This window comes from Hydra vulgaris, chromosome 04, assembly GCF_038396675.1.
Source record: "Hydra vulgaris chromosome 04, alternate assembly HydraT2T_AEP".
Taxonomy (NCBI): domain Eukaryota; kingdom Metazoa; phylum Cnidaria; class Hydrozoa; order Anthoathecata; family Hydridae; genus Hydra; species Hydra vulgaris.
The window spans coordinates 35,544,047-35,570,783 of NC_088923.1; the positions used below are offsets into that span (position 1 = coordinate 35,544,047).

The 26,737-nt window shown below is 28.8% G+C and overlaps 1 protein-coding gene across 2 annotated transcripts in view; it reads right to left on the minus strand.

Annotated features, from left to right (window-relative positions):
* LOC100201473 (uncharacterized) overlaps positions 1-26,737 on the minus strand; it is a 79,829-nt gene that overhangs the window by 41,721 nt on the left and 11,371 nt on the right. Inside the window, exons 1-5 of one of the 2 annotated variants that reach the window (XM_065796189.1) lie at positions 17,346-17,589; positions 16,776-17,133; positions 16,595-16,706; positions 3,397-3,534; positions 2,811-3,032 (exon numbers count right to left, since the gene is read on the minus strand). In XM_065796189.1, coding sequence (XP_065652261.1) covers positions 2,811-3,032; positions 3,397-3,534; positions 16,595-16,706; positions 16,776-17,126 — 823 coding nt within the window. In that variant the 5' untranslated portion in view covers positions 17,127-17,133; positions 17,346-17,589. Of the gene's footprint in view, positions 1-2,810; positions 3,033-3,396; positions 3,535-16,594; positions 16,707-16,775; positions 17,134-17,345; positions 17,590-26,737 lie in introns of those variants that run through there. The other variant, XM_065796190.1, reaches the window with a different exon arrangement.

Here is a 26,737-nt window from a genome sequence, read left to right on the forward strand (position 1 = left end):
AAACGCGAATGCTAAAAAATGCAGTAAAAACTAACCGCTCGAAAAAAGTATAAAATTTTTTATGCAATAAGACAAAAGTAAAACGTTGGGTATTGCAACGTTTTCCTTTTATAGATTAAATTGGTATTTTACATCTGATGACGGTCTCTAAAAATTAGACCGAAATATCACAAAAAAACAAAACTAGTATGATGCTGTTTACGATGTTTTATAACTTACTATAACTTTACATACTACAAGAAATGTTGCTAAAAGACTTTTATAGCTGCGCCAAATTCACTTTTTTAAAACCAGTTGGTTAACGAAAAAAAAAAAAACTTAAAAGCTTTCATGCTTTTAAGCATGTTGCTATGCAATAAAACTTAATTGCCGTTTTTGCAAATTATTGTGTTTTTATTGTTGGCCGAACTAAGAATTTTAAAAAACCTTAAGGCAACATTATTATTAATAAAAAAAACAAAAAAAAAACATAAATTTAATAGAGTTTTGAAACCGGACCATTTTTCAAAAGCAGAAGTGACAGCCACCCTACTCACCCCTTCCCCCTAGTTATGGGCTTGAATTGGAACCCAACACTCATCTGCTCTAGATGGCCAGAAAAGTTTGTTAAAAGGACCGTAGGGATGCATAAATGTTACCATGTAGCTCAATATTTTCAATTTAATTTATTAAATTAATACAATGAAATGTATCATATTTACCCAAAATAAATTCACCAAATTTAAATGTATTGATGTTAATTTGCTGATTAAGTTAAATACTTTGAACACCAGAAAAAACAAAGCATGTCTGTTATATTAAAATTTTCACTTGATGGTTTAAACCTAACAGTATCTAAAGATTCTGGGTTAAATTGATCATAGCTCTTAGTTCCAGAAATTGTTCTACTTAGCTGAAAACGTTTTTTCAAAATGGTGCACAGTTCTGTAAGTCCTTCTTTTTCAATCTTGAAAAAAATAATCTCTTTAATTCAATATCTATAAAAAATAATACAGAAGTCTTTTGCCAACTTTTCCTTTTGTTGCCTTAGGTGTGTTGCTTGACATTTGGCAATGTAGGAATGAGCTGTTAATTTGTTTATTGCCTCTGATAAAATCAATTTGTATTCTTCAATTGTTGTTCTCTGACAGATTATTGTTGTTCTGTCTGTTTTCTTTTCAATTCAAAAAAGTTTTAAATTATACAATGTAAAGTTCTGTTAAAATAATTATTTTAGATGGATTAATGTTTTTAATCCATATATTTGCAAATCAAAAATCTTATGGACAAAATATCAGAACTACACAAGTGTTGAAATTTTCATAACTCCAGTTTGTCTAGAAAGTCATAAAAGTGGGTCCCATGACCGGCGCCCCCACCCCTCATGTTGTCTCAGGCCATAAAAACAACTTTAACATGCACATTCATTATCTTTTAAAAGTAAAATGGTCGTACTTCATGATCTTCTTGAAGCCAAAGGCTAAAATTTTCAAGGAATTCTTATTTTAATAAGTACTCTCAACTGTGTAAAAATTAGCAAAATCTGAGATATAGGGGAATATTTTTAAAAACTTTTGGGTCATTTGACGTGGAATTACCCATGTCACAAAAATTTAATTGGAAAAACATCAGAAACATATTGAACAATAGTTTTGAAAATTTTTACACCTGTATGCTTCCCACTACCCTCTCCTATGTGTACGTACACATAAGAGGAGGTTGTTGGAAGCATACAGGTGCGTACAAGTGATGAGGGGGTCCTAAAATAGTGGCTTTACTGCGTACATACTTTATGGAAGCCCCCTAAGAATATAATTTATTTTAAATGTCATGAAAACCAGATCAATTTAGTAAATCAAGTCATTACTTACAAAAGTTTTACAACATTATTGTTAATAGATAGAATGGAATGTTTACTAGTTTAAAACTTGCTTTAAATAGGAAGTCACCAAACATGTAAACTAATTATATATAATCTAATGCATGTATATATACATATACATGCATTAGATTATATATAATTAGATTTACTAGGTTTAACAATGAGAACTATTCAAAATAAACTATTATTAATGAATTAATTATAACACTCAAAAATGTAACATTCAACTACTTTAAAAAATAGCATTTAAATGTGGTTTTCTCAATTTTTTGAGTAATATTAGTATTAATAAAACAATAATTAAAGCTGTGTCTCTCAAGAAAGGATATAACAACTGTGTCTCTCAAGAAAGAATCTAACAACTGTGTCTCTCAAGAAAGAATATAACAACTGTAAATGTTAGATTTTAACAGCTGCTTTTTATTAAAAATTTTAAATTTTTTTTTAAAATCAATTATTGATGTGGCATCGCAATGTTCATTATCTAAACCAGGGGTTTCCAACTCTGTGCCCAAGAGCATCATGGCGCCCGTGAAACGATTTGCATGTGCCCGCCACTATTCAACAGTGAAAAATGTTTTTCATAAATACTAATTAAAAATGTTAAACATTTTCATTTATTTGTTAGAGTTTTAATTTTTTTGAGTGCCTAGGTTTATTAAATACGTTCATATATTTGAAATATTGAATGTATGAGTGGTTTCTTTGGAGGCAGTACTTGTTGCAACTCGTCTAGTTGCAAGCCAGACGCTAGCCTGAAACGGGGAGTGCTATTCGCACATCACTTCTTGTCCTGATTAAAAATAGGTGGTACCCGCCAACTTACTAATATTTTAGAATGTGCTATAGAGTACAAAATATTTTCAACTAAGTAACTTTAACAAAAGTCATTAAATTGATTTTGTATAAACTTTCCATAATAATATCAATGTATTAAAAAAATACTCACCAATATTACAGTAATCTGATTGAGTACTAATAGGTTCTAATTCAGGATCAATATCATGGTAATTCCATCCTAAATAATGCCCGCAGGTGCATCCAGAATACTTAGTAAAAAACATAATATTAATCCAAGAAGAAGAGGCACATGTTACAACACAGTACGATACCGAACTGTTAAATGAAAACTGTAAATTTGATGGTAATGCATTGCAAATTGGGTTTGTTACTAAAAAAAAAAACAACGTTTAATTGCATAATTTGTTTAACAAACTATAAATAGACAACTTCTTGGGTTACCTCAAGCCCTACTTTAAAGCAGTAGAACATCCTAATATTTTAATCTGACAAATTTGTGTTCTAAATTAACCAAGTTTCATTTTTCATGAAACTCTGTATTTAAAGTATGCTTGGTTTGGTAATTTTTACACTCTACAATACTAAATTAGTCTATGTGACAACCCTAACTCCTTTATTATATATCTATTTTCTTTTTTTATGTATTTCTATTAAAAAAAATACAAATTTTCTTAATTTCTTATAAAGTCTTACATTAAACTGAACAAAAAGGCTTTTACGAAAAGTAAAATCACCTATAGGATTTTGCTGTTCAACCTTTCCCATTTCACACACAACCTTGAATGTTGAACCATTAGGACTGATTTGATAAACTCCAGTTTTATTAAAACCATTATTGTAATGTTCCTGGCAATTCTTTGCTACTCCTGCTGCTATAAATCAATATATAATTATTACAAATAACTTTTTATTATTTTATTACTAGATAAAAGATAATTATAAATTTAATTTAGATTTTTTAATTATTTGTATTACTATTATTATTATTACTATTATTTATATTATTATGATTTTTTTTTTGTCTTATGGAGAGAACTTTGTCTTATGGAGAGAAGACTAATAAGTCCTTCATTTTGCATTGCCATAGTGTATTTGGTAATGCAAATGAACTTCCGCAGAATATGCTGCCAACCAACAAGGAAGTTGCACAACATCTTTTTAAACTGAAAACAAGAAAATATATTTCTAACCAACATGAATATGATGTTATTGTAGAAGCAGCGGCTAATTTGTAAAAAAAAGCATTGATTCGAACAACACTGCAGAAGTCCATTGTCAAACTAGTCACTGTATCATTTACAAACTGAGTTAAAATTGTATTTGCTTTAAATCAAGTTCCAGTCGTTTTGCTACTTTTACCAGCTCTATGAACAGTCTGTTTGATATTTCAGCTAGCAAATGTTCAATTTTGTGTGATAAATCTACTAAAGAGCTGAGCATATTTTGCAACTGTTCATGGGACTTGAAAATTGCCAGACATTTATGTTCAATATTTACTGCTGACGTTGACAAGGCAGCAACAAGCTAGCTACAAAAACATTTAAAGTGAAAGTCTAATTAGCAGTTGAGAACTTTGAAGTATAAGCAGAAATCAAGTGCTCATGCTAGTTTAAGTCAGTATTCTTTTGATATATCAGATAAAGTTTTATTTACTAAAAGTTACGAGTTACATAGCAGCAATGAATACTTTTAATGCGACAAACTCTTCCAAATCTAGCAAAAGAAGCAGACAGGTATGGTGTGTCAGATTGAGCTACTGCTTCACTTGCAACTGCTGTTCTTGTTCTGCTTGACCTTGGACTCATTACTAAAGAAGCTTAAAGTTTAGTTACTAACAAGAACAAAACTCATTGTGAAAGAAGTAAATTTAGAAAAAAATTACAAATAAATGTCAGCAAAATGAAGCTATTAAAAATATTTACTTTGATGGCAGGAAGGATAAGACTTTAACGAAAAGTTGTATGGTGATTTTATTCTTGAAGAACATAATGTTTTAGTTGTTAAACCAGGTAGTGATTATCTTACTCTCACAACAGCAATATCTGGTAAAGGTATTGATATTGCTAATAGTAATTTTTAGGTCATTATAGACTAAATTGCAACTGAAGCAATTTATGCTATTGGATGTGACAGCACAAATACCAATACAGGCTGCAAAAGAAGAGTTTTCCATAAAGTAGGGGACAGCCACTTTGCTGGTTTATTTGCATGCTGCACACAAACTGCCGTAGGGGCATCTGTTTGCAAATTTTGAAGGACTAACTTCTGGTGCTAACTCCTGGTCCTGTTACTGGTCCTGTCGGTAAGAACATTCAACACTGTGACAAAAATTACATTATTCAATTCAGACCAATTATGTATGACAATGCTATGCCTGTCAGTGACGGATTCGCAATTTTGGTTATGTTCCTAATTGCGTGTACAATTTCATAAAGATATTTTTGATCACTAGACAGATCATCCAGCATATCTTTATTTAGAACAGGCGTCAGTGACTGATCCAGTATTGTTTGGTGTTTGAGATAGCTAATTTCCCAACATGGAGCTATCTCTAAACTTAAGTGCCGACCTCGTTTCTATGTTTTATGGTAATCCTTGTGAGTCAAATTTTTTTTGCTAACCTCTAACAGTTTAAGACCTCATTTTACCTAATTTCGAGGGCTGTAATAGTAATAGTAATATAAACTGCTGTAACGACTATAGTCATAGAGCATAAAGTTTAAAGTTTATAAAAACCATTAACAAATGTTTATGTAAAATAACACGTTGTGGAGTGAAATACCAAACGTGTTTGAGATTACTAAGATTGGGAACTTTATCAGTCTTTCCATATCTCTTTGAGTAAAATTCCAAATACAATCCCCACAACGTCCCTGGTAGTACTGCACTCTACTTGTTTGTCAAGGTTTATGTTTCAGATTTAAGTAGCTGAGAAAGATTTGTAACTGCAATAAAGTAGCCTCCTCGTCTGTGGTGGCCCTCTCGGTCTTGATGAGGTAAAAAAACAATAATTAAATTGAAAAAAAAAGTGAATTTATTATGATCTGTGACGGTATCTTGAATGCTCTAAAATCATTGGCTATAGCCTGAGCTTCCAGTGGGCTCTTTAAGAAGAAAAAACAGAGAAAGATTAGGGGCGGATCTGGGGTATCTTGCAATGTTCAGGATATACCCATAATGTTAAATAATTTATAAAAAAAAACCTTTTTAAATTGAAAAAAAAATTAAATTTATACTATATGAATATATAGATAAATATACACATAATAATAATTGTAAAATAGTAATAGTCATCATATAATAATAAAGTAACGTAAATTTATAGTATTATTTTATCTTTATTATTATAGCATTACTATAATTATAGTAAATAATACATATAATAATAAAATAAAGTAAATTTAACGAAGAGAACCATAATAATAACAGTAATACTTTTAAATATAGTAATGATAATAATAATGTTTGTATTAGTAGTTGTAATAAAAACAACAATAACAATAATGATAACAACAATAACAATAATAGTAAAAACAATATTTATAAAGATCGCAGGTAAATATTGAACAATATTAATAAGTAATAATGGCAGTAATAAAAATGTAAATAAAATGTAAGTAATATTAACATCACATATAATAATAATACTAATAACAATAGCAATAATGACCTATGATGAGCCTAACATTTTAAATACAGATATACTGTTTTTATAAGAAATGTAATAGAGTGCTGCTACATTGACTGATTTATACCTGCCCGAGCCCACACCCTCAGACTGAGGGAATGAGAACATATAATGGAGCGCTGCTGTATCTATTGATTTAGGTAGAACATGCACGGATATGCTGGTAAATTGACTCAAAAAAAGGCTCAGTCAATTTAGCAGCATCCCGGTGCATGTTCTACCTAAACCAGTCGATGTAGCAGCACTCAATTACATGTTCTCATAATATCAATCTATTGTCTGGTCTGGGTTTTTTTACATACTCAAAACCTCATTTTGAGCCATACTATCTTCTAATTACTCAGATATTTTAAAGTTACTAAAGATCGAAGACAATAACAATAACTTTTTTAGTGGTGAAAAAATTGGAGAATGACGGAGGGAGGTTTACTTGTTTATGATTCCGGACAATTAGACAATTTAATAGATAAACAAGATCACACAATGTGATATTGTTGAAAGTATATTGTTTTTAAAGCCTTGTTTTGTAGGTTAGATAATCTTAAAAAAACACGAGACTTGCTTTGTCCCTAAACCTGACAAGCATATCTGAGACGTGATCCAAAAATTACAAGGTATATATTAAGTAAAGTTTCATAATTGACTTAGTGACGAATTTTAGCTAGCATCCCATTTGATTTACACAACAGATTACACTTAAGATGAGAGAAGGAGCAGGAACGCCAATATATATACATATATACATATATATGTATATATATATATATATATATATATATATATATATATATATATATATATATATATATATATATATATATATATATATATATATATATATATATATATATATATATATATATATATATATATATATATATACATATATATATGACAACCTCAGTAAAAAAATCGGCGTTGTCACATTTAAAAGTATTAAGAAAGTATTTATTGATCAATAATAAAAGTCTTTATTTAAAGTAAATGAAACTAAGCAATTTAAAAAAATTTATATTATAATTATTTTATTTAAAATTTATTCAAAAACAAAACATTTTGTAATTTTTTATCCAAAAATTTTTTTTCTTTGCTTTAAATAAAGACATTTATTAATGATCAACAAATACTTTCTCAATATTTTTAAATGTGCCAACGCCGGTTTTTCCACTGAGGTCTTCATGTATATATATATATATATATATATATATATATATATATATATATATATATATATATATATATATATATATATATATATATATATATATATATATATATATATATATATATATATATATTTTTTTTTTTTTTTTTTTTTATTTCCTAAAAAAGAAATGAAAAAAAATTTAATCAGTTTTATTGACATTCAATGAAATACAATTACTATTTAACCAGTTACATAAGCGATGAAGATCTTGATTAACTTTTTTACAAAGAGTCATAAGTGATTTGTTTATATATATTTTTATTTTAATATTATCAATAGTTTTTTGAGGGGAATGAAAAATAATGTATTCCGTTTTATTGACATTCAATGAAATACGATTACTATTTAACCAGTTATATAAGCGATGAAGTTCTTGATTAACTTTTTTACAAAGAGTCATAAGTGGTTTGTTTATATATAAAAGATTGGTATCATCAGCATAATGATGTACCTTTGAATTTTTTTATTGAACAACATTAATCATTTATATATAATAAAAACAATAACGGTCCAAGAACGGAACCTTGTGGAACGTTATAAATACGACTATACTAAGTTTTTCTAAAAAGTTTGCTGACATTTCATAATAATGAAATTGGTTTGTAGTTATTACATTCAAGTTTTAAGTCTTTTTTATGAATTGTGATAACATAAGCAGTTTTTAAGATATCAGGGAATACATCGGTGATGAATGCAGGGCCGTGTATAAATTTTGGGGGCCCCGAGTATCCTTTAATTTGGGGGCCCAACCCCTCCCCCCTCCTCCTAAAAAAAAATTATCATCAAAAATATTGATTATATTTCTCATATATAGTTGTAATTAAGTAGTCCAGCTTTTGCTTCTTATAATATTTGTGTTTTTTTTGCAATTTTGTCTTTTGTTTTGCTAATTCTTTAATCACATCATGGAAGTCAAGATTTTGTCCTAATAGACACTCAATACTAAAATTGACAGGATTATTTGTTTGTTCTTGTCACATAGATGACCATAAAAAATCGGAGTTGAAGCAAAAGTACTCAGTGCAAACACTGAATTTTTAAAGAGTTCCCCTCATTTCTGAAATTTTGTGTAACAAGTCGAATGGGGAAAGTGGTTTTTCTCCAAAGTTTGCAGAATGATATTGTTTTATGTAAAGCAATTTTTTTGTCACTTCATTTTCAGTCACGCCACTCTTTATCATTGCTTCATACAGTTTTTGATATTCCCGCAAAAAAGATAATATAATAAAGATTTCTTGAATGGCTTTGAAACGAGCAGTGAATCTACCAGTCAAAGAGTCAAGAATGTAATAAAAAACCGCTTTGAAATGTTGCTTTTTCTCCTGATTCTGTTTCGGTTGATTCCGTGATACGCTCATCACCTTTAATTTGCTCTCAAGCAAAACCTTTGTAGTTCACTTTTTGGTGGATTGGAAATTTCGTACTGATATTGGCAGCATCTTTTTTCAAATCTGTTGGCCATTCCTCCAAAATAGATTTAAAGTGACTGATCAATGCTTAAAAATTTTTTATCTGAATATTGCCTTATATAAACAGTTGCCTTTTTTGCCTGAATGACCTAGTTTCAGCAATTAATCAATGTGAGGATTTTTATTTCATTTCAAAACTCCAGACATGAGAACACATTTGAAAGAGCTAAAATATTTCAAGATACCTCTAATCTCAGTTTTTGTTTTAGGCGAATAAATACAAGCTCTGAACTTTTTCTAAAGATATAATAATTTAACTCAATTGATTTGAGAAAGGGCAAATTACGTCAAGTCTTTTAGTCCATCATATTCCAGATTGCCTGTAAAAAATACGCCATGGAGATTCTTTTCAGTATTTCCCTGCGTTGTGGACTAGCGAAGAAGATTTTATACAGTTTTAAACAGTTCTAAAAAAAGTTTCAGCATCTGTACAGCTTGAGGCAGCATTCTGTTCAAATAAATTCAATTAATGACAACCACAGGTTGAGAATATAGACAATGGGTTCTTTACTTGTAGGATTGCTTGAACACCCTTGACATGTTGGCTCCATTGTCGTAGTCTTGGTCACGGCAGTTTTCAAAATAAGTTCCTAAAGTTTCCTAAATTTCCAGAAATAATCCTGCAAAATCAGATCCGTTCTTCTTTGGACAATCTTCAAAGGTAAAAAACCGTTCTTCAATTGAAAATTTTCCAGGTTCTTCTTCATGCACATTTCGAATGATAAACGTAGTATGTTCAGTAAGGCTTACATCAGTAAAAGCATTAACCATAAATGAAATATGCTTTCTTAGACTTGCATTCTTATACGATTCGCCTGCTAACCTCAGCTGCAAAACGACCAATGAATTCATTTTGAAAAGAATGACTGTTTTAATGCACCTGAAACCATTGACCCTCTTCCCGTGATTGTTTAACTTTCACCACATGTTTCTTGAGAATTGGTCATAATGTGAAATTAGTTTCAGCAACCCTAAGAAATTTCCATTTGAGAATCTCCAATTAGGTCAGATTTTCCACAAAAAGCTAATCCACGTTCACAAAGAAAAATTATCACATCCAAGACTTGTTCTATGGTTTTTCTCCAGGTAGCTGCTTCATTGAGGACTTGGCGATTCAAAAAATGTGAAAATGTAAAACTTAATTTCCAGGTGAAAACAATTGAATTATAAAACAAAATACTGCTCTCTTTGCTGGGCTAAATACAAGCCAATCTCGTGAAAAGGATTCTTCATTTGGCATTCTGATTTTTAAAACAGACATTGGAAATATATGATTTTAAATATCTTTTGGCATATCCAGTGGAAAGGGAACGTAACCAGTCCTGACAAACCTATCTAGCTAAGTAAAAAAAAAAGAAAAATTTTTATTTTATAGTCACCAATATCAAATGGCTGCAGAAAAGCAGCCATTTGTTATTGTTATATTATATATAATATATTAGCATGTTATATGTAATATATCAGTATGATATATTACATATAATATTGTGTGTTTATCATTATTAATTTATAAATTGAATTAAATTATATAACCAAGCAAATCGCCTGAAAACAACTCTTCATAATACGTCACTTTTTAGTTTGTCTAGCACTAGGTTTAATCGCATGACAACATTTTCTTAATATTCAAGATCAACTTAGAAATAAAATTTAAACTTAAATATTCTAAAGTATTAATTATTCCCAAAAACCTTAACTATTTGAATACAGCTTTAATTATTTAAACTAAGGGAAAATAGTTTTAAACATAAATTCTTTATCTTCAGGAACTTCCAAAATTTAAGTCAATGCAAAAAGAAAATGAAAAATATATTGCTTAAGAATATAAGTTTTTTTTACGTTTGTTTTATGTTTTAGTTTGTTTTAGAAATAATACTATTTTTATATTTATCTGTATCTATCTATAAATCAGAATCTATCCATCATAGCATATTTGATAAACTCTATCTTTATATTTCTTGTTTATTTATACAGTGTGTGTGTGTGTGTGTGTGTGTGTGTGTGTGTGTGTGTGTGTGTGTGTGTGTGTGTGTGTGTGTGTGTGTGTGTGTGTGTGTATTTACATCTATGTGTCATATATATAAAATATATTGTTCTCACAAAAAAAATATTAGTCTGTTATATTTCTATATTATAAAACAAAGCCACTGATTGTTCTAATGTTGAACAACAACACTTGTGATTTATTGAATATAAATCATGTACACTGGTCTTAGTTTTGCGTAAAACATAGTCTTTTCAACTTTTTTCTTGAATCTTTTTAATATTTTTATGATATTTTTTTAATCGGTAAACCATACAATGCTTTAGGTGTTAGAAATGTGCAAGCTTTCTCAATAAGCTTTTTGTTTCTGGTCAATCAAAATTGATTGATACATATCAAACTAAATTGCTTTTCACTCTATGAAAGAAATCATATACTATAAAAGTAAGAATTTTAGTATAAAAAAATTTTAGAATTGATTCATGTCTTGCAGAACATTTAATTGATGAATTAGAAGATAGATTTTATGGATTTCTAGCAATTGTTGTAAAAATTGTTGTATTTTGGAGTTTTTACTTTTTATATTTTAGATTTGAAGTAAACATTTTAGAATACTCTATCTTTGGTCCCATCCAATGTTACCGATACTTGCATGACAGAGTAAAGAATTAATTTTTTTTGCTTTGATGCCTGTTATCTAAAAATTATTTCAGTTGTAAGAATTTTAAATATTTTTTCCATTACAAAGTAATGGTACTTAGAATAAGATTTTTCTTATTATCAATTACTTTTTTGATTAATGACTTGATTATATGATAATTATTGTGTTATATTTTGATTTGATTATATTATGATTATTATATTTTATTTTATGGTTTAGTCTGTTAAGAATTTGACTGTAAATTATGTATAATAAAACTAATAAAATGGGCCGTTTCTTATACCATCATGACACATACCACCTCTAGATTTAAGCTTGCCACATGTAACCACTGGATATAATCTTCTAGAGAGACACCCATTATTAAATATCTCTCTAGAAGACATCCATTATTAGATGACACTACTTTGGTTGCTGTTATATGACTCCTGATTTGAGTTACACATAGCAATCTTATAGTACAGAAATCTCACAGAACTGATCACAAAATGTCAAAGATGTCATTAAGCAATTACATGTGTATTATTGACATTAGAATAAAGTAGCAGTATATAATATTACCACAGGTATTAATAGGCCTGTCAAACTAATTGTTACTTCTATTACCATGTAACTAAAATGAAACTAAAATTAAATTAAAAAACTAAATTTATCTCAAAATGAAACTAAAATTAATATCTGAAAAAAAATTAAGTGTAAATTTTTTTCCTATTTTAATGTTCTTATTTCCATTCTTCTTTGGTTTGAACGAATTGCCATTTGATTTTCTTTTTAACATTGTTTGACATTATTTTGGAAGAGTTAAAGCAGATTTTATAGGCAGATGTAATTCCTAGTGTTAACCTGTTTTACATGACTGTGTATTTTTTTGTTTGTATTTGTTGTATTGTTATACAACAACTAGGAGGAACCTAGAAGCTAGGTTTATGAGCTCTTTGTATCTTCACAAACAGCTAAATTGGGGCTTTTGTATCAAAGGTTTTTTATTATTATTTGATGATAAATTTAAAAAAATAAACAAATAATCCTATTGTTCAACTTCTTATAATATATATTAACGTAAATTTGTAAGCCTAAATTTTATTATCTTGTTTTTATTTGTTTTATATTACATATAAAAACATGTTGAATACAGTTTTAACATTTCAAATAGAATTAAGGTATTTAATTTCAAAAACTAAAGAGCTCAACTTTTTTAGATTATGTGTGCAACTATAATAAGCTTAGTTTATTGATCATGATATCAATCAGCAGCAACAAAAAGTAGTTCTGAAAGAAGTTTTTATGCAATTTATGCAATTCATTGCTCAAATTCAAAGAAACAAATAACAATCTTCAAGAATACTCTTAAGAAAAAGTTACCGAACTTTTTTATAATTTATCTTTCTTATTTTTTAATGAAATGTTATTTATGCATGGAAATGTAAGATCAAGATCTATATTATATGGATAGGTGTTAAAAAATGTATATACATTAGGGTAAGTCATACTATGAAAATTTAAGTAATGACAGCTGAAATAAAATATCAAAAAATATTAGCCATAAAAATTTCCCACTTAATACCTTTAAATAGAGTTATATGATTATATATCCTTAAAATAACAATAGCATCTCTTTAATTTGATGTATTTTCTGTTGTTAAATTGGCAATTGTTCTGCTTTTCTTCAAAATTTAATCAAATCTAGTGGCTAACTTAGCATTTTATTTTTAAAAAATTTAAAGAGCCTGACAAGAGGATATGGTTAAAATTTAAATCAGACAAAAGCTCTAATTTTAACCAGATGAGAGGTCTTATAATTATATGTTACCATAAAAATTGTAACAACTATCAAGAGTATATTTGTTGATGAAAAAAAAGTTGTTTTCTAAAAAGATTAACTCAGGTTTTACAAATTCAATAGCTGCGAATGGTTACAGTAATGTTTTGATCAGTTTGTTGCAAAACTGTACTTTCACACGGGGCTGGATTAAAACAGTTTTAGGCCTGGGGCTGTGAATATTTGAGAGCCTTAACGTGGCTGTCAATTTTTTGCAGACATTTCTTTTGCTTGTTGTTTTTATACTTCCTTTTTTATAATTATGTTTGGGGCAAGCAGGGGGGTCAAAAATTTGAATTTTTTTTTGTTTTCGGGTTTTCCATTTTTTGCAAAGCATCCTTATTTGACATAAGTAAAAACATTTAAATTAGCTGCATTGTCATACATTGTCCTGCACTTACTAAAATATATTTTGCAAGCATTACACAACTGTTTTAAAACATGATTAGCAAATGCTTTCACTAAATGTTCTTTCAGTTCTGCAAATGTTATAAACGTTTTTTTGGTTGACTATCCTTAATGTACTGCACAACAACAGATAACTGATCCAAATGTGACAGATCTGGCGTTGAATCAACAGACAGACTGAGGTGGCCAGAAGAACTGCCTTCGTTGACAATGCTTGAATGAACTTTTAAAACCATTAGCTCAAAAAGTTCTTGGTAAATTGTCTAAAAGATAGGTTTCCTTTGCGAAAACTGCCATACGTAAAAATATCACTGCTAAAAATGGATCAAATTGGCTAATAAGTTTATATATATATATATATATATATATATATATATATATATATATATATATATATATATATATATATATATATATATATTTACTTTATATATTTTATATATTATATTTTTAAAAAAAAATGTATAAAGTATTTCATATACGCATCTGAAGAAGTGTTGGAAAACTTGTAGATGTTGATGTAGATAAGATATAGATGTTGATGTAGATGAATGAGTTGAAATTGCTTGAACACTTTTTAAAGATGGACGAAATGATGTAATACATACAAATATTCTACGTCATTATTTGTACGCGCGTACAAATAAAGTTTACATAATAGAAATCTTATTCGAACGCAAAAAATGTTTATATACTTTAATTTTTCACATCATTATCGTATTGATGTAGTGCAATAGGGGTTAAAAGCTTTTTTGGATGCGCGACTATCAGGGCTGCGGGTTCAAATCTTTATTTGGGAGATTTTTTATTTTTTATTTCAATGTTTTATGTTTTTAATCTATTGTTGTTGTTTATTTATAGTTATGTTTATTATTTATTTTTATCTTTCAAAGTTTCATAGAATAAGTGGATCAATGCATACATAAATCGACTGATTTAGATGTAGTCGTAGTGGAGTATACTAACTTAAATAGGGATATGCAATATGGAGTGTGCATACATCGACTGACTTAAATAGGGATAGACGCAGTAGGGAGGCATTCTTTAACAAAGGAAAAGTTTTTAAATATTTATTTAAATTGGGTTTATAAATTTAGTGAATTAGTGTAAAATAATTGTTAGGTTAAATTTTAAAAGAATTTCAAGTGAAACCGTCAAATTAATTAATCATAACTTATGTTTAAATACGCGCGTACAAATAAGAAAAAAGCTAGTTGGACGCGCGTACAATTAATAAAAAAATTAGTTGTACGCGCGTACAAATAATACCTACCAAAATTATTTCATTTTTAAAGATGAATTAATAATGACGAACTATTCAATGTAATATAATAACTTCCCCAACAATCTTTGGGAAGTTTTCTCTTATAAACTTGCAAGATTGTGTCAAGTTTTAGTTATTTCTTTGAAATACTTTTGACCATTACTCGTGGTTAAAGTTGCTTGCATGGTCGATGACACGGGTTTCAAAGTGGAGAGACAATTGTCAACTCCTGGAAAAAATTCCCAAATAACTGCATGTTGATAACCTGAAAATATTTCCGAGGATTGCAATGAACAAGTAATCTAAAATTAAAATATCTAGTAATAGTTCAGATCTGCATTTTGTTGAACTTTTACTGGATGGAGTGATTAGTTAATGACAACAAACTCAAAAGTTGCACAATGCCTTTATCGATATAAACGTCTACAAGAAATTACAATGCCTTTATAGATCTAAACGTCTGCTCGGTATTATCATAAACTTCTGCAGATATGTTTTTTTTTCTCAACTTTAACAAGCCATTGAATTTAACTTTATCTTCAACCTTAAAACATTTGAAGATCTAGGTTTTGTTTTTCTCATAGGAACCTATATCATTAAATTTTCATTTTTAATTCTTTTATAAAGTTTAAAAACATTTCCAGGTTAATCCCGATTTTGAACATCTTTCACAGGTTTATTCAAAAATCTGATTTAACCTTTAAAATGTCAATATGATCTAAAGCAAATTTGAAAAAATCTTATATATGTTCATACATATATGTATAAATATATATATATATACATATATATATATATATATATATATATATATATATATATATATATATATATATATATATATATATATATATATATATATATATATATATATATATATATATATATATATATATATATATATATATATATAATATATATATATATATATATATATATATATATATACATATATTTATAAATATATATATATCTATATATATAATATATATATATATATATATATATATATATATATATATATATATATATATATATAAATATATATATATATATATATATATATATATATATATATATATATATATATATATTTATATATATATATATATATATATATATATATATATATATATATATATATATATATATATATATATATATATATATATATATATATATATATATATATATAAATATATATATATATATATATATATATATATATATATATATATATATATATATATATATATATATATATATATATAATTTTATCTAATGATTTATAAGACTTTTGTTTTCCTGGTTTGAATATTTGTTCATTATTCCGTTTTAAACTAATCATAAAGATAAGATTAAAACGTAAATATCATTTCAACTTTTGGATCAAAGCAATACGTTAAAAAAAATTGAAAACTTAGCAATTTACCGTTTGAACAATTACATACATGCTGTCGTTGATTTCTAGCAGCACAAGATGGTTTGCAGTCACATTTTCCACATGGGTTTATTGCTGCACTGCAACTTAGAGAGCAATTCGGCTAAAATACACTTAAACAATTAACACAAATTTCTTTGTAACTAACTTTAAAAATGTATTATACATTTACCGATTTTGTTAAAATATTTAGAAATCCTTCTGCTGGCTTTGTTTTTGGAAAATCATCTTCAAAAAATCGACAAGTTAATGTAATGTTATCCTCGATTTTGACGTCTATTGATTTACATTTCTCTTTTTTGTTATAGCAAGAATTAATACATTCCTTGTAATCCGAGTGAGTTTCAATGATATTTGAAGTGCCGTCTATTTTTCTATTTTTATAAACAGTGAAGGAATATTTCGATGACTTACGAGCAGGGTAAGAGTATTGCATCATTACATTTGTTAGAGAAGCAATAAAAAGTAAACTACAAAAACAGTTCTTTTTATAGGTCGGCGTCATGACAACATAGCACTGCATTATAAGACTATAAATATAGATATAACATTTTAGAAATATTAAAAAAAAAAAAAATTAAAAACATACGGTAATATTAATCAAACAATCAAATTGTTAGGTTAATAACTCATAAGTATATAATTAACTTATGAATACAAATAGTTTTTACACAAAAACAAAAACTTTTTTACGCAAATATATAATAATATTTTTATTTTACATCATATTCAACAAACTTACAAAACATTTTCACTAAATACACATATTTCTTATAATATCCAAGAATAAATAGTTATCTTCGATTAATATCGAATTTAGGTATAGGTAGGGTTGCCTTGTTTCGGTTTTCTCCATAAAAGAACACACAAAAAAAGAATTTATTAGCTTAGCCTTGGGCTCTCTCAGTAAAAACCGGAACAACGGCCACTATAGGTATAAGCGATAAGAGCGGCTGAATAGGGTGGCATTTAAGCGGCATCAAATTCTAGCAAAATAAAATAAATAAATAAAGTTTTATATAAAAACAATAAATATTAAAAAAAATTTTAAATACAAACAATAAAAAATTATTATTACTTAGTAACGAAATTTTTTTTTTTTACTTTGTGCTATTAATATCACTATTTATGTTTCCATTTATCATGCCTTAGTTTAGACAAAATTTAATTTAATTAATTTTAGTTGTAAACTGAATTTTTTTTATAAGAATTTAAAATTTGTTGGTACTGTTTAAGCGTTTGTTATTCATAAACAAATGCTAATTGATAAAAAAACACTTCTTTTACTTTCAATTTGTTTTATCGTCTGAAAATAAAATTCAGCGAACATTAGTTCGATAGAGCTAAGTGGAGTGGTGTGTTATTAGAGATTTAATTGGGAAAAAAAACTGAAAAAAACAACTTACCCCAAAAATTTTTTATTGATGGAAAACTAGTTCATCATAATGAAGTTATTATTGAGAAATTAAACAGTTTTTTCCTTGATGTTGGTCCAAACTTAGCAGCAAAATTCCATTTGGACAAAAAAAATTCGATTCATATCTTACTAAGACTGATATAATTATGAAGGAACCGATTTTAGACAAAAATGAACTGCATAATGCTTTATTTTTTTAATACTTTTTATAATATCGGCAAATTTATGAAGGTTTTTGTCTAACATTATCTTTTGGTTCTAATAGCTAGCTCAGACATGTTCCAGAAACAAAAACATTCTCTCGTGGAAACAGCAATTGTGTATGTACTGTATCTGCATATTTTAGTCATTTTTTTTGAAACCAGGGTGAAAATTTATATCCCCGAACCATATCTAGCCAAACCAGCCATACCAAAAATTACCTATGATGGATTTAGCATCCATACATAGGATTTATATTATCTTCTGGCTCTAAAAGCTATAAAAACACTCTCTTGTGGAAACAGCAATTATGTATATAAGATTGGCACTTGCTTTTGGTTGCTATTATTGCTATCATTGCTATGATTGGCATCTGCTTTCACTTGCTATCATTCAATGCTATTACAAAAATGTGAGAAATTCTCATATTTTTGATAATAGAAAGAAATTTAAAAAAAAATATTTTCTTTATAAGTAAATGTAAAATTGTATTTACGTTATTTAATACTTTTAAAAAGAATCTTTGGAAATTAATATTTAATTGCGTTGAAATGAATGTATAATAATGTAACAATAATTAAATTGAATTCATTGAATTTGATTAAATTGAAGATAATGTTTAATTAATGTTTTATAAGGTGTCAGGTGCATGGTTTTTATAATCACCCTACTACTGGTAACATGTAATCCAATGGAACCTGTTCCATGTCCTGCTTTAGTGGTGGATTTGCTTTCTAAGCAAAGGCTGGAATGAGTTTGCTTCCTGCCATCAGTATTATTTAAGTTGGTCATATCTTAAGTAATATACAATTTTTTTTTTTTGCGTGTGCCTTTTGTATAGTTGGAGGTGCCTTAGTTACTGTTTTAGCTCACCTGTAATCTACTTTACATGTATATTTGTGTTCTTTTACAGGTTTTTACTAGTGTGTAAAATCCTCTGGCACGGTGTTTACACACTCGTAAGTCACTTTATGTGTGTTTGTGTTCTGTTTGAACATCTGATGCAGTGTTCATTCACCCATAAGTTATTTTCTTTTTATTTATGTATGTTTGTGTTCTGTTTGTTTATGTTTATATAATTTTTTTAAACATCTTAGCTTCCAACAAGGCTGCAAGCAACCACTAATTAAAGTTGGAAGTTACTGGAAGAGAAAAGATGAAGATTGTAAAGCAAGATAACGATAGACACACGACTTAAAGGATTGCAAATTATATGAATCAGGAAAGCAAGATGAAGGAAGCGAATTCCGAAGAACTGATGTTCGAGGAAAGAAACTAGACGAATAAGAGTTTTTGGAGCACTTATGAACAGTCACAGAAAAAGGATGACACTTAATTGAATGACGAGTAACACGAGAATGAATTTTAGTAGATGATACAAGAGGCGCTAGCTCTTTAGAGCAGTGCCCATTACAGTATCTGTAGAAAAGAGAAAAAGAAGCAACATTACAACGATGTGATAATGGTTGGAGGTTGGGTGCAAGAGCAGGACCAACTATGTTTACAATGCGTTTTTGCACCTTGTCTAAAAGAGAAAGGACATCATTAGAAGATCCGCCCCAGATATGGCATTAGAATTCCATACAAGGCCGGATTTGAGATTTATAGAGATAGAGAATAGAATCCGAATTATTCTATTCTCTGTCTCTATAAATTTATTTTAAGAACTATTTAATTTGTCAAGATAATCCTACAAAAAAACTCGATCAAAAATTCACTACAGAAAAACTCAAGCCCCAGATTTAAGTTAGATTAAATATGTTGGTTGAGTTTGTTTGCTTGTTTTTCAAATATTTATACAGCATTGCAAATTTATTTACTCACATTAAAAGTTGCAAGTACAGAGAAGCTTTTTGAAGCCCAAAATCATAAAATATATCTTTTTTCGGTATTGCCTCAGGATCTTTGAGATAGTTTAGCTACAATATTGATAAAGGAAATGATTTAAGTGTGTTAGAACGAGTTTGTCTCTACAAAAGCTTAACAAGTTTTTCTTGAAACTATTAAAAACTTTATGTTCTTTACAAACATTAAAAAAATGTGGGTTTTATTTTTTATTTTTAAACTTTTTTTGCTTTAAAAGATATCTATTAAAACTCTTAACTTTTATAAAGTTGTCGAAACTAGAAATTTGTGTTGAAGATTTGCAATAACATTATAAAATTTATATTTTCTTATTTTGGATTTATTCTTTAATATAAGTGAAAAATATAGACTTTTTTTTAGAAAACTGAAACTAACAAGGACGGCATTTTGTCTTTACCAATAAAAAAACAATCTTAGGCCAGCACTGTCTATAATATAAAAGTTACTTACAAAATTATACCCACAAAGTTTCTTCTAATTCAAAATAATAGTTTTAAACAGTATAATGTTTATACACACAATTTAAAAAATTTACAATTAAAATTTAAAACATTCCACGATTTCTAGTTCACAAAAGTCTGCTATAATTAGAAAATTAGAAAATTCGTAACCAAGAGCCTCTAATCCCTTTAATATTTTCCAGCAACTGTCCAAACAAATGTAGCTCGTTCTCAATGCTTATGACACCAGATTGTAGAAGACGACTAACGTTGTTAACAGTAGTAAAGGTTTTGTACCGAATTGTAACTAGCAATACAAATTTAAATGATGATAAACAATTTAAAAGCCTCTTGTTTGGCTGAGCTACTCACTGGTTAAATCTAGATTTTTCATGTTTAGGATCTGCCATAATTTCTCTTGGCAAGTGGTTTAATCAAGTCGATAAGAGAGCTTCATCTTGTCATAGAAAGTCTATGCAGTGAAATTCCAGTTACTTCAGTGAGAATCTTCGATTGAGCAAGACTTGCACTAAAAAATAAGTACCAAGGTTTGACATTTTTAAAGAATACTTTGATTTCAATGACTGATTCAACTGCGCACACAATTCAGACTGTGAGCGCTACCAGGAATGTACAGAGCTTTAAATTCAATTAAAGCACCAGACATATTGGACCCATGAAGAAAGAAGATGATATAGCTAAGCTTATCAATAATGTGGTATTAAGGCTAAAAAAAGATGTTCAAAAATATCGCGGTTAGGAATTCAAAATCAGGTTCAATTCCTGACCGCGATATTTTTGAACATCTTTTTTTAGCCTTAATACCACATTATTGATAAGCTTAGCTATATCATTTTCTTTCTTCATCTCAAAAGTGTCAACACACTAGTATCGTTCTTTAATTTTCCAGCAATTAATTTCTCTTTCATTGAGGAGAAAACGAATAACAATTATTATCTGCTCAGTGTGATATATATTTTCAAAACGCGGTATGAGTAATTTTATTTTTATGCGCCGACTTAAATTAAAAAAACTTGTTAATGGTGTTTTATATTTTCCAAAAGGAATCCAATGAAGGGGTTGTGGCAACCAATAAACTTCATACCAGGAAAAAAGTTTCCACTTTTTCAACATTCACAAATGTTTTTTCACCTGCAAACATAGACGTATATAACAATTTTAATCAAATTATTACATTAATTATATAAATAATTGATATTGAGTTGATATTGAGAAAATTTTATAGTAGTTTATCTAGAAAAGCTAAATTCCTAGAAACCAGGAAAACACCCACATCCAAAATTCAACGAAGAATTTTTCGTTATTTTGCTGCGTCAGAACTATTCACTTCTCGAACTCTAAATATTTACCAGCAGAGTTGGCAAAACGAATGTATGACTCTTCAACCCAATCCATGTAGAACTTTTAGTGCAATGGACTGGTTTGATGCTACTTCATACAATTTATGAGTTTCCTTCATTAATCTCCTCTGTTCCAACGAAGAAGGGACAATTACCTACTTTTGAAAACTGCATTCGTGCTGAGGTTTTTTTTTAAATAATTACATTTTAATCTTTTTAACTCTTAAAACAAATGGCCACAAAGAGGGGTTAGCAGTAATTATTACCAAGTCAGGTTAAACATCGCAATAACACAAATAACTGATAACTGGTCGGGTGCTGGTAGAGGCAAAGTCGCTTATTTGTCTAAAAAATGCAACGCTATGATTCTCTCTCTTTTTTCTCTTTTGCTTCAACAGTCAAATACTACCTAAAAATGTAGCGCTTTTACCGTGAAATAGACAAAAAAAGGAATCCATGGCACGCATGACCTAACGTAGTTGTTGGTTTTATTAGCATTGAATGCTGTCAATACGACCTTTGATCAGTTACCATTATAAATACCACAGCGCATCATCTTCCATACATTCGAGTATGAGCTAGAATTGTTAACTGTTCATAGACTTACGGAATACTACTCCGTAAGCCTATGAAAAGTATTTTTTTCATAAAAAATAGTTTATAATTAATTATAATAATAGAATTTAAAATTTAAATTATTTTTTTCGTGTGCATTTTTATTCCGAATACTTAAATTTCAACCTCAGATACAAAAGCTAAGCAGATTTTACATTGTTAGTCATTAAAATATTTTCTATTTATTTAAAAATAAAAATTAAAACAGATTGCCCGGCGCCCCTTAAAGCTGGGTCAATTTTCCCCCTTGCCCCTCCCTCTCAAATTCCCTGATTGTTTCTTCCACCAAATTGGTGTAGATTCTATTGATTACCAATGAATACATTTGTCATGACTGAGTTCAAATCGTTGGTAAAGTTTTTTTATTAGATGCAACGTCCAATGACTCCAAAGTAATGAAGGTTACAAAGCAACCAATATTACTGCATACATAGAATATTACATGCGACTGCATGCAACTTATTTTTCTGCCACATGTAATATTGCATCGTTGGCTGATGCAATATTACATGCTGCAGCAAAATAGGTTGCATGCAGTCAATTCTTAGGTATTCCGCTTTGAGAATCATTCATGTGTCTCTCAACTTGATAAGGGGTCGTCTATTAATTAGGCACACAATTTTCTACTATTTTTTAACTCCTTTCCCCATCCCTAGTCTCAAAAAAAGACATAAATTAGGAAAAGAAAGTAAGCAATTATGGTTTTCTGAAAATCATGTGATAAATTAATCTATGTAAGAGATTACGAAAAATAAAAATTTTTGGCCTTTAGAACCAGTAGAGCCTAGTTATTAATAACAAGAATGTTAATTGAGAGGTAATGAGAAAGAGCCTAATCAGTTAATCAGAAACAAAATAATTTTTTTTTATGGTGCTGTGGGAAACACGAACTTTAAAATCAAGTCAAGACGCAAAGTTACAAGTTTTGAGACGGAGAACAATAAAAAAAATAATATTAAAATGATTAAGTGGAAAGATGCTTGACAAAAGCACATAAAAGTTGAAAGATTCAAACCTGGTTCACAATAAATAGGCAATTTAATACGTTAGTTTATACTCAGGCTAAGCATAATTTTTGGTACTTTGCACCATCAAAATGATGAGATATAGATAAGTACTTTTACTAATTTAAATTAAATTAGTAAAAGCACTTATCTGAGCTTCTTCTACAGCCGGGTTCACCTTCACCAAGTTTATTTTCAACCCACCATATATATATATATATATATATATATATATATATATATATATATATATATATATATATATATATATATATATATATATATATATATATATATATATATATATATATATATATATATATATATATATATATATATATATATATATATATATATATATATATATATATATATATATATATATAATTGCCATTGGTCTTTATCGAAAGTGGCACCAAAATTAATACAGTATCTTATCAAGAGAGTGTCCTGAAGGCAATTTTGCAACCAGAAGTCAATTTGTTATATCCCAATGGAGACTGGTGTTTTCTACAAGATTCAGCACTAGCTCATACAGCTAAAACAACGCAAGAATAGCTCCAACAGAATTGCCCTAAGTTTATTGCTAAGGATGAGTGGCCTCTGTCATCTCCCGACTTGATTTTTGCGTGTTGGGTAATTTGGAGTCCAAGGTCAATGCTAAACAACATCCCAACTTGGTCTCCATGAAACGAATGATGATCCGCGAATGGAAAAAATTTCTTATGGAAACCATTCGTGCCGCCATACAATCATGGCGTCATCGATTATTATTGACAGTGGACCGAAAAGGAGACCGATTTGAATAATTCTTAGTATACTTACACTACATATATTACTTGATCTGTTACTGTAGATTCAGTATTTTATGTATATTACATTAAAAATAAATTGATTGTGAAGTACTGACAGATCTTTCCGGTCACCCTGTATCATTGCCCACTGTCCTCCTTTTGTTGAAATTTGGGAGTATTTTAAACATGTATATAACTCCTTGACATCCCGAAACAATTTTTCTCCAATAAATTCAATTTTCTCGATTGAAAAGGCGAATTTATCGGAGAAAAACCCCACTTCGCAGCTGCTGTTGACCCTGTAGATGCCACCAAATGTTTAGTAACAAAAAATTGACCCAATGGCAGTGATCAGGGTATTAGTTAGGAACATCAGGAATATTATTACCTTAAAATATCATTATCATGTCCGTAGAAACACCGCGGACATTTTCTGTGAGTATTTTTGTATTAAAAATGTTTTCTATCAAGTAGAGAACGGAAGTCTGAAACTAAATATATGAGCTAAAATAAAACAACGGCTCGTAGTATGTTTAGTAAAGACCTCCTTCCCTCTTGCAATTTTTTCTATGTTATACAACACAATTTCTATTATATATGATTAGCAAATCACTGCCAGCCCTTATTTTATGAAATATTATTTTAACACATAAGTTTTTATCAATAGTGTTCGTAACGTTTATGTAAAAGTCTTGTAATTATTTTTAATTTGTTTTGATATAAACCCTTCTTTTACCTTATAAATCTTTCTTTAACCTTTTTTAGAATTTCTCTTTTTTATTAACCTAATCTAAACTCTCGATTTCTTTCCGCACAACGCCAAAAAAATAAAATACATAAAATACAAAAAAAATATAAAACAAAAAAACACAAAAAAATATAAAATCAAAAAACGCAAAAAAATCAAAATCAAAAATACAATGAATATATAATAAAATAAAATAAAAAAAGAAAATGTATACATTTACGAACATTTGTAAAAACTATATAATGTAAAACTATAAAACCTAAGATAATGTAATTTTAAAGGAAAAAATTGTAAATATTTATTATTTTGTAATGAAAGAAAAAAAAAAATTAAAAAAAATGTATGGCAAACAACTTAGATTTTTCGATGAAAAATGAATTATAGATTACCCTTGGATTCACCTATGTCATTCCAAAAAGAAAGTATTTTGCTATATTTGTATTGGTGCTGTCAAGAAAAATCTGGTAACTTTTTCAAAATGCGGTGAACAAAATTTTTTGACAATTTTTTGATCGCATGATAAGCAATGCGATAAGCATTATAAGTGCTTAATTCGTGTAATCTCTACATTAAAATGTTCTACTCAAGGTTTCCCGAACTCTGTGGTAGCTCTCAGAGATGCTGATTCCATCAACAGCTGAAAAATATCAAAGTATTAACAGTGCCATAATGCGCATGGATGGTGTCCCTGTTTGTACTTTTGGTGTGCATTGCGGAGGCCACATTTGGAGCCCTTTGTTACGGTTTAGGGTTTATTAGTAGTAATGAGGCAATTGCTTGGGCTATTGAACGGTGCTCTGAGTACTATCTATGCTTTGAGTCAAGTTCTTCAATCTAATTTAAAAATGAATAAAGTACCAAAAACTATAAAACACAAAAAACCATCATCATCACCAAGTTCTCTAAACCTATCATTCACTAATATTCGTGGTTTTTAAAGTAACTTTTCTTCTGTTGAGTCTTATCTCTTGCAAAGTTCACCAGACCTACTTGCTCTTTGTGAGACTAATTTCAGTTCGGCTGTCTCATCTTGTGATCTTAGTGTTGATGGTTATCTTCCTTTAATTCGTAAAGACTCCAATAGTCACATGCTTGGTCTGGGCATTTACATTCGTAAGAAATCACCCATTTGTCGTGAAACTAGGTTTGAATCCACAGACTAATCTTTCATGTGCTTTCGTTTAGCACCACTTCACTCTATTGCCTCTCTCTTTGTTCTATATCGCTCTCCTTCATCTCAAGACTGCACCCTTTTCGACGTTATTTCTGATCATATTGACCAAGCCCTCTCTCTTTATCCATCAGCTAATAAAGTTGTTGTCGGTGACTTTAATGCTCACCACTCTGAATGGCTTGGCTCTAGTATCAGTGACTCTGCAGACATTAAAGCCCACAAATTTTGCCTTTCTCAATCCCTAACTCAAATAGTCAACTTTCCAACTCGCTTTCCAGACAACCCTAATCATTTACCTTCTCTACTCAATTTATGTCTTATTTCTGATCCTAGTCAGTGCTCAGTTTCTCCACATTCACCCATAGGTGCTTCTGATCCCAGTTTGATCTCTCTAAAACTAATATCTCATTCTTCTTCATCACCAGAATCCCCCTACTATCGTACCTCTTACAACTACAGTAAAGCTGACTGGGATTCTTTCCGTGATTTTCTTTGTGATGGCCTTTGGGTAGAA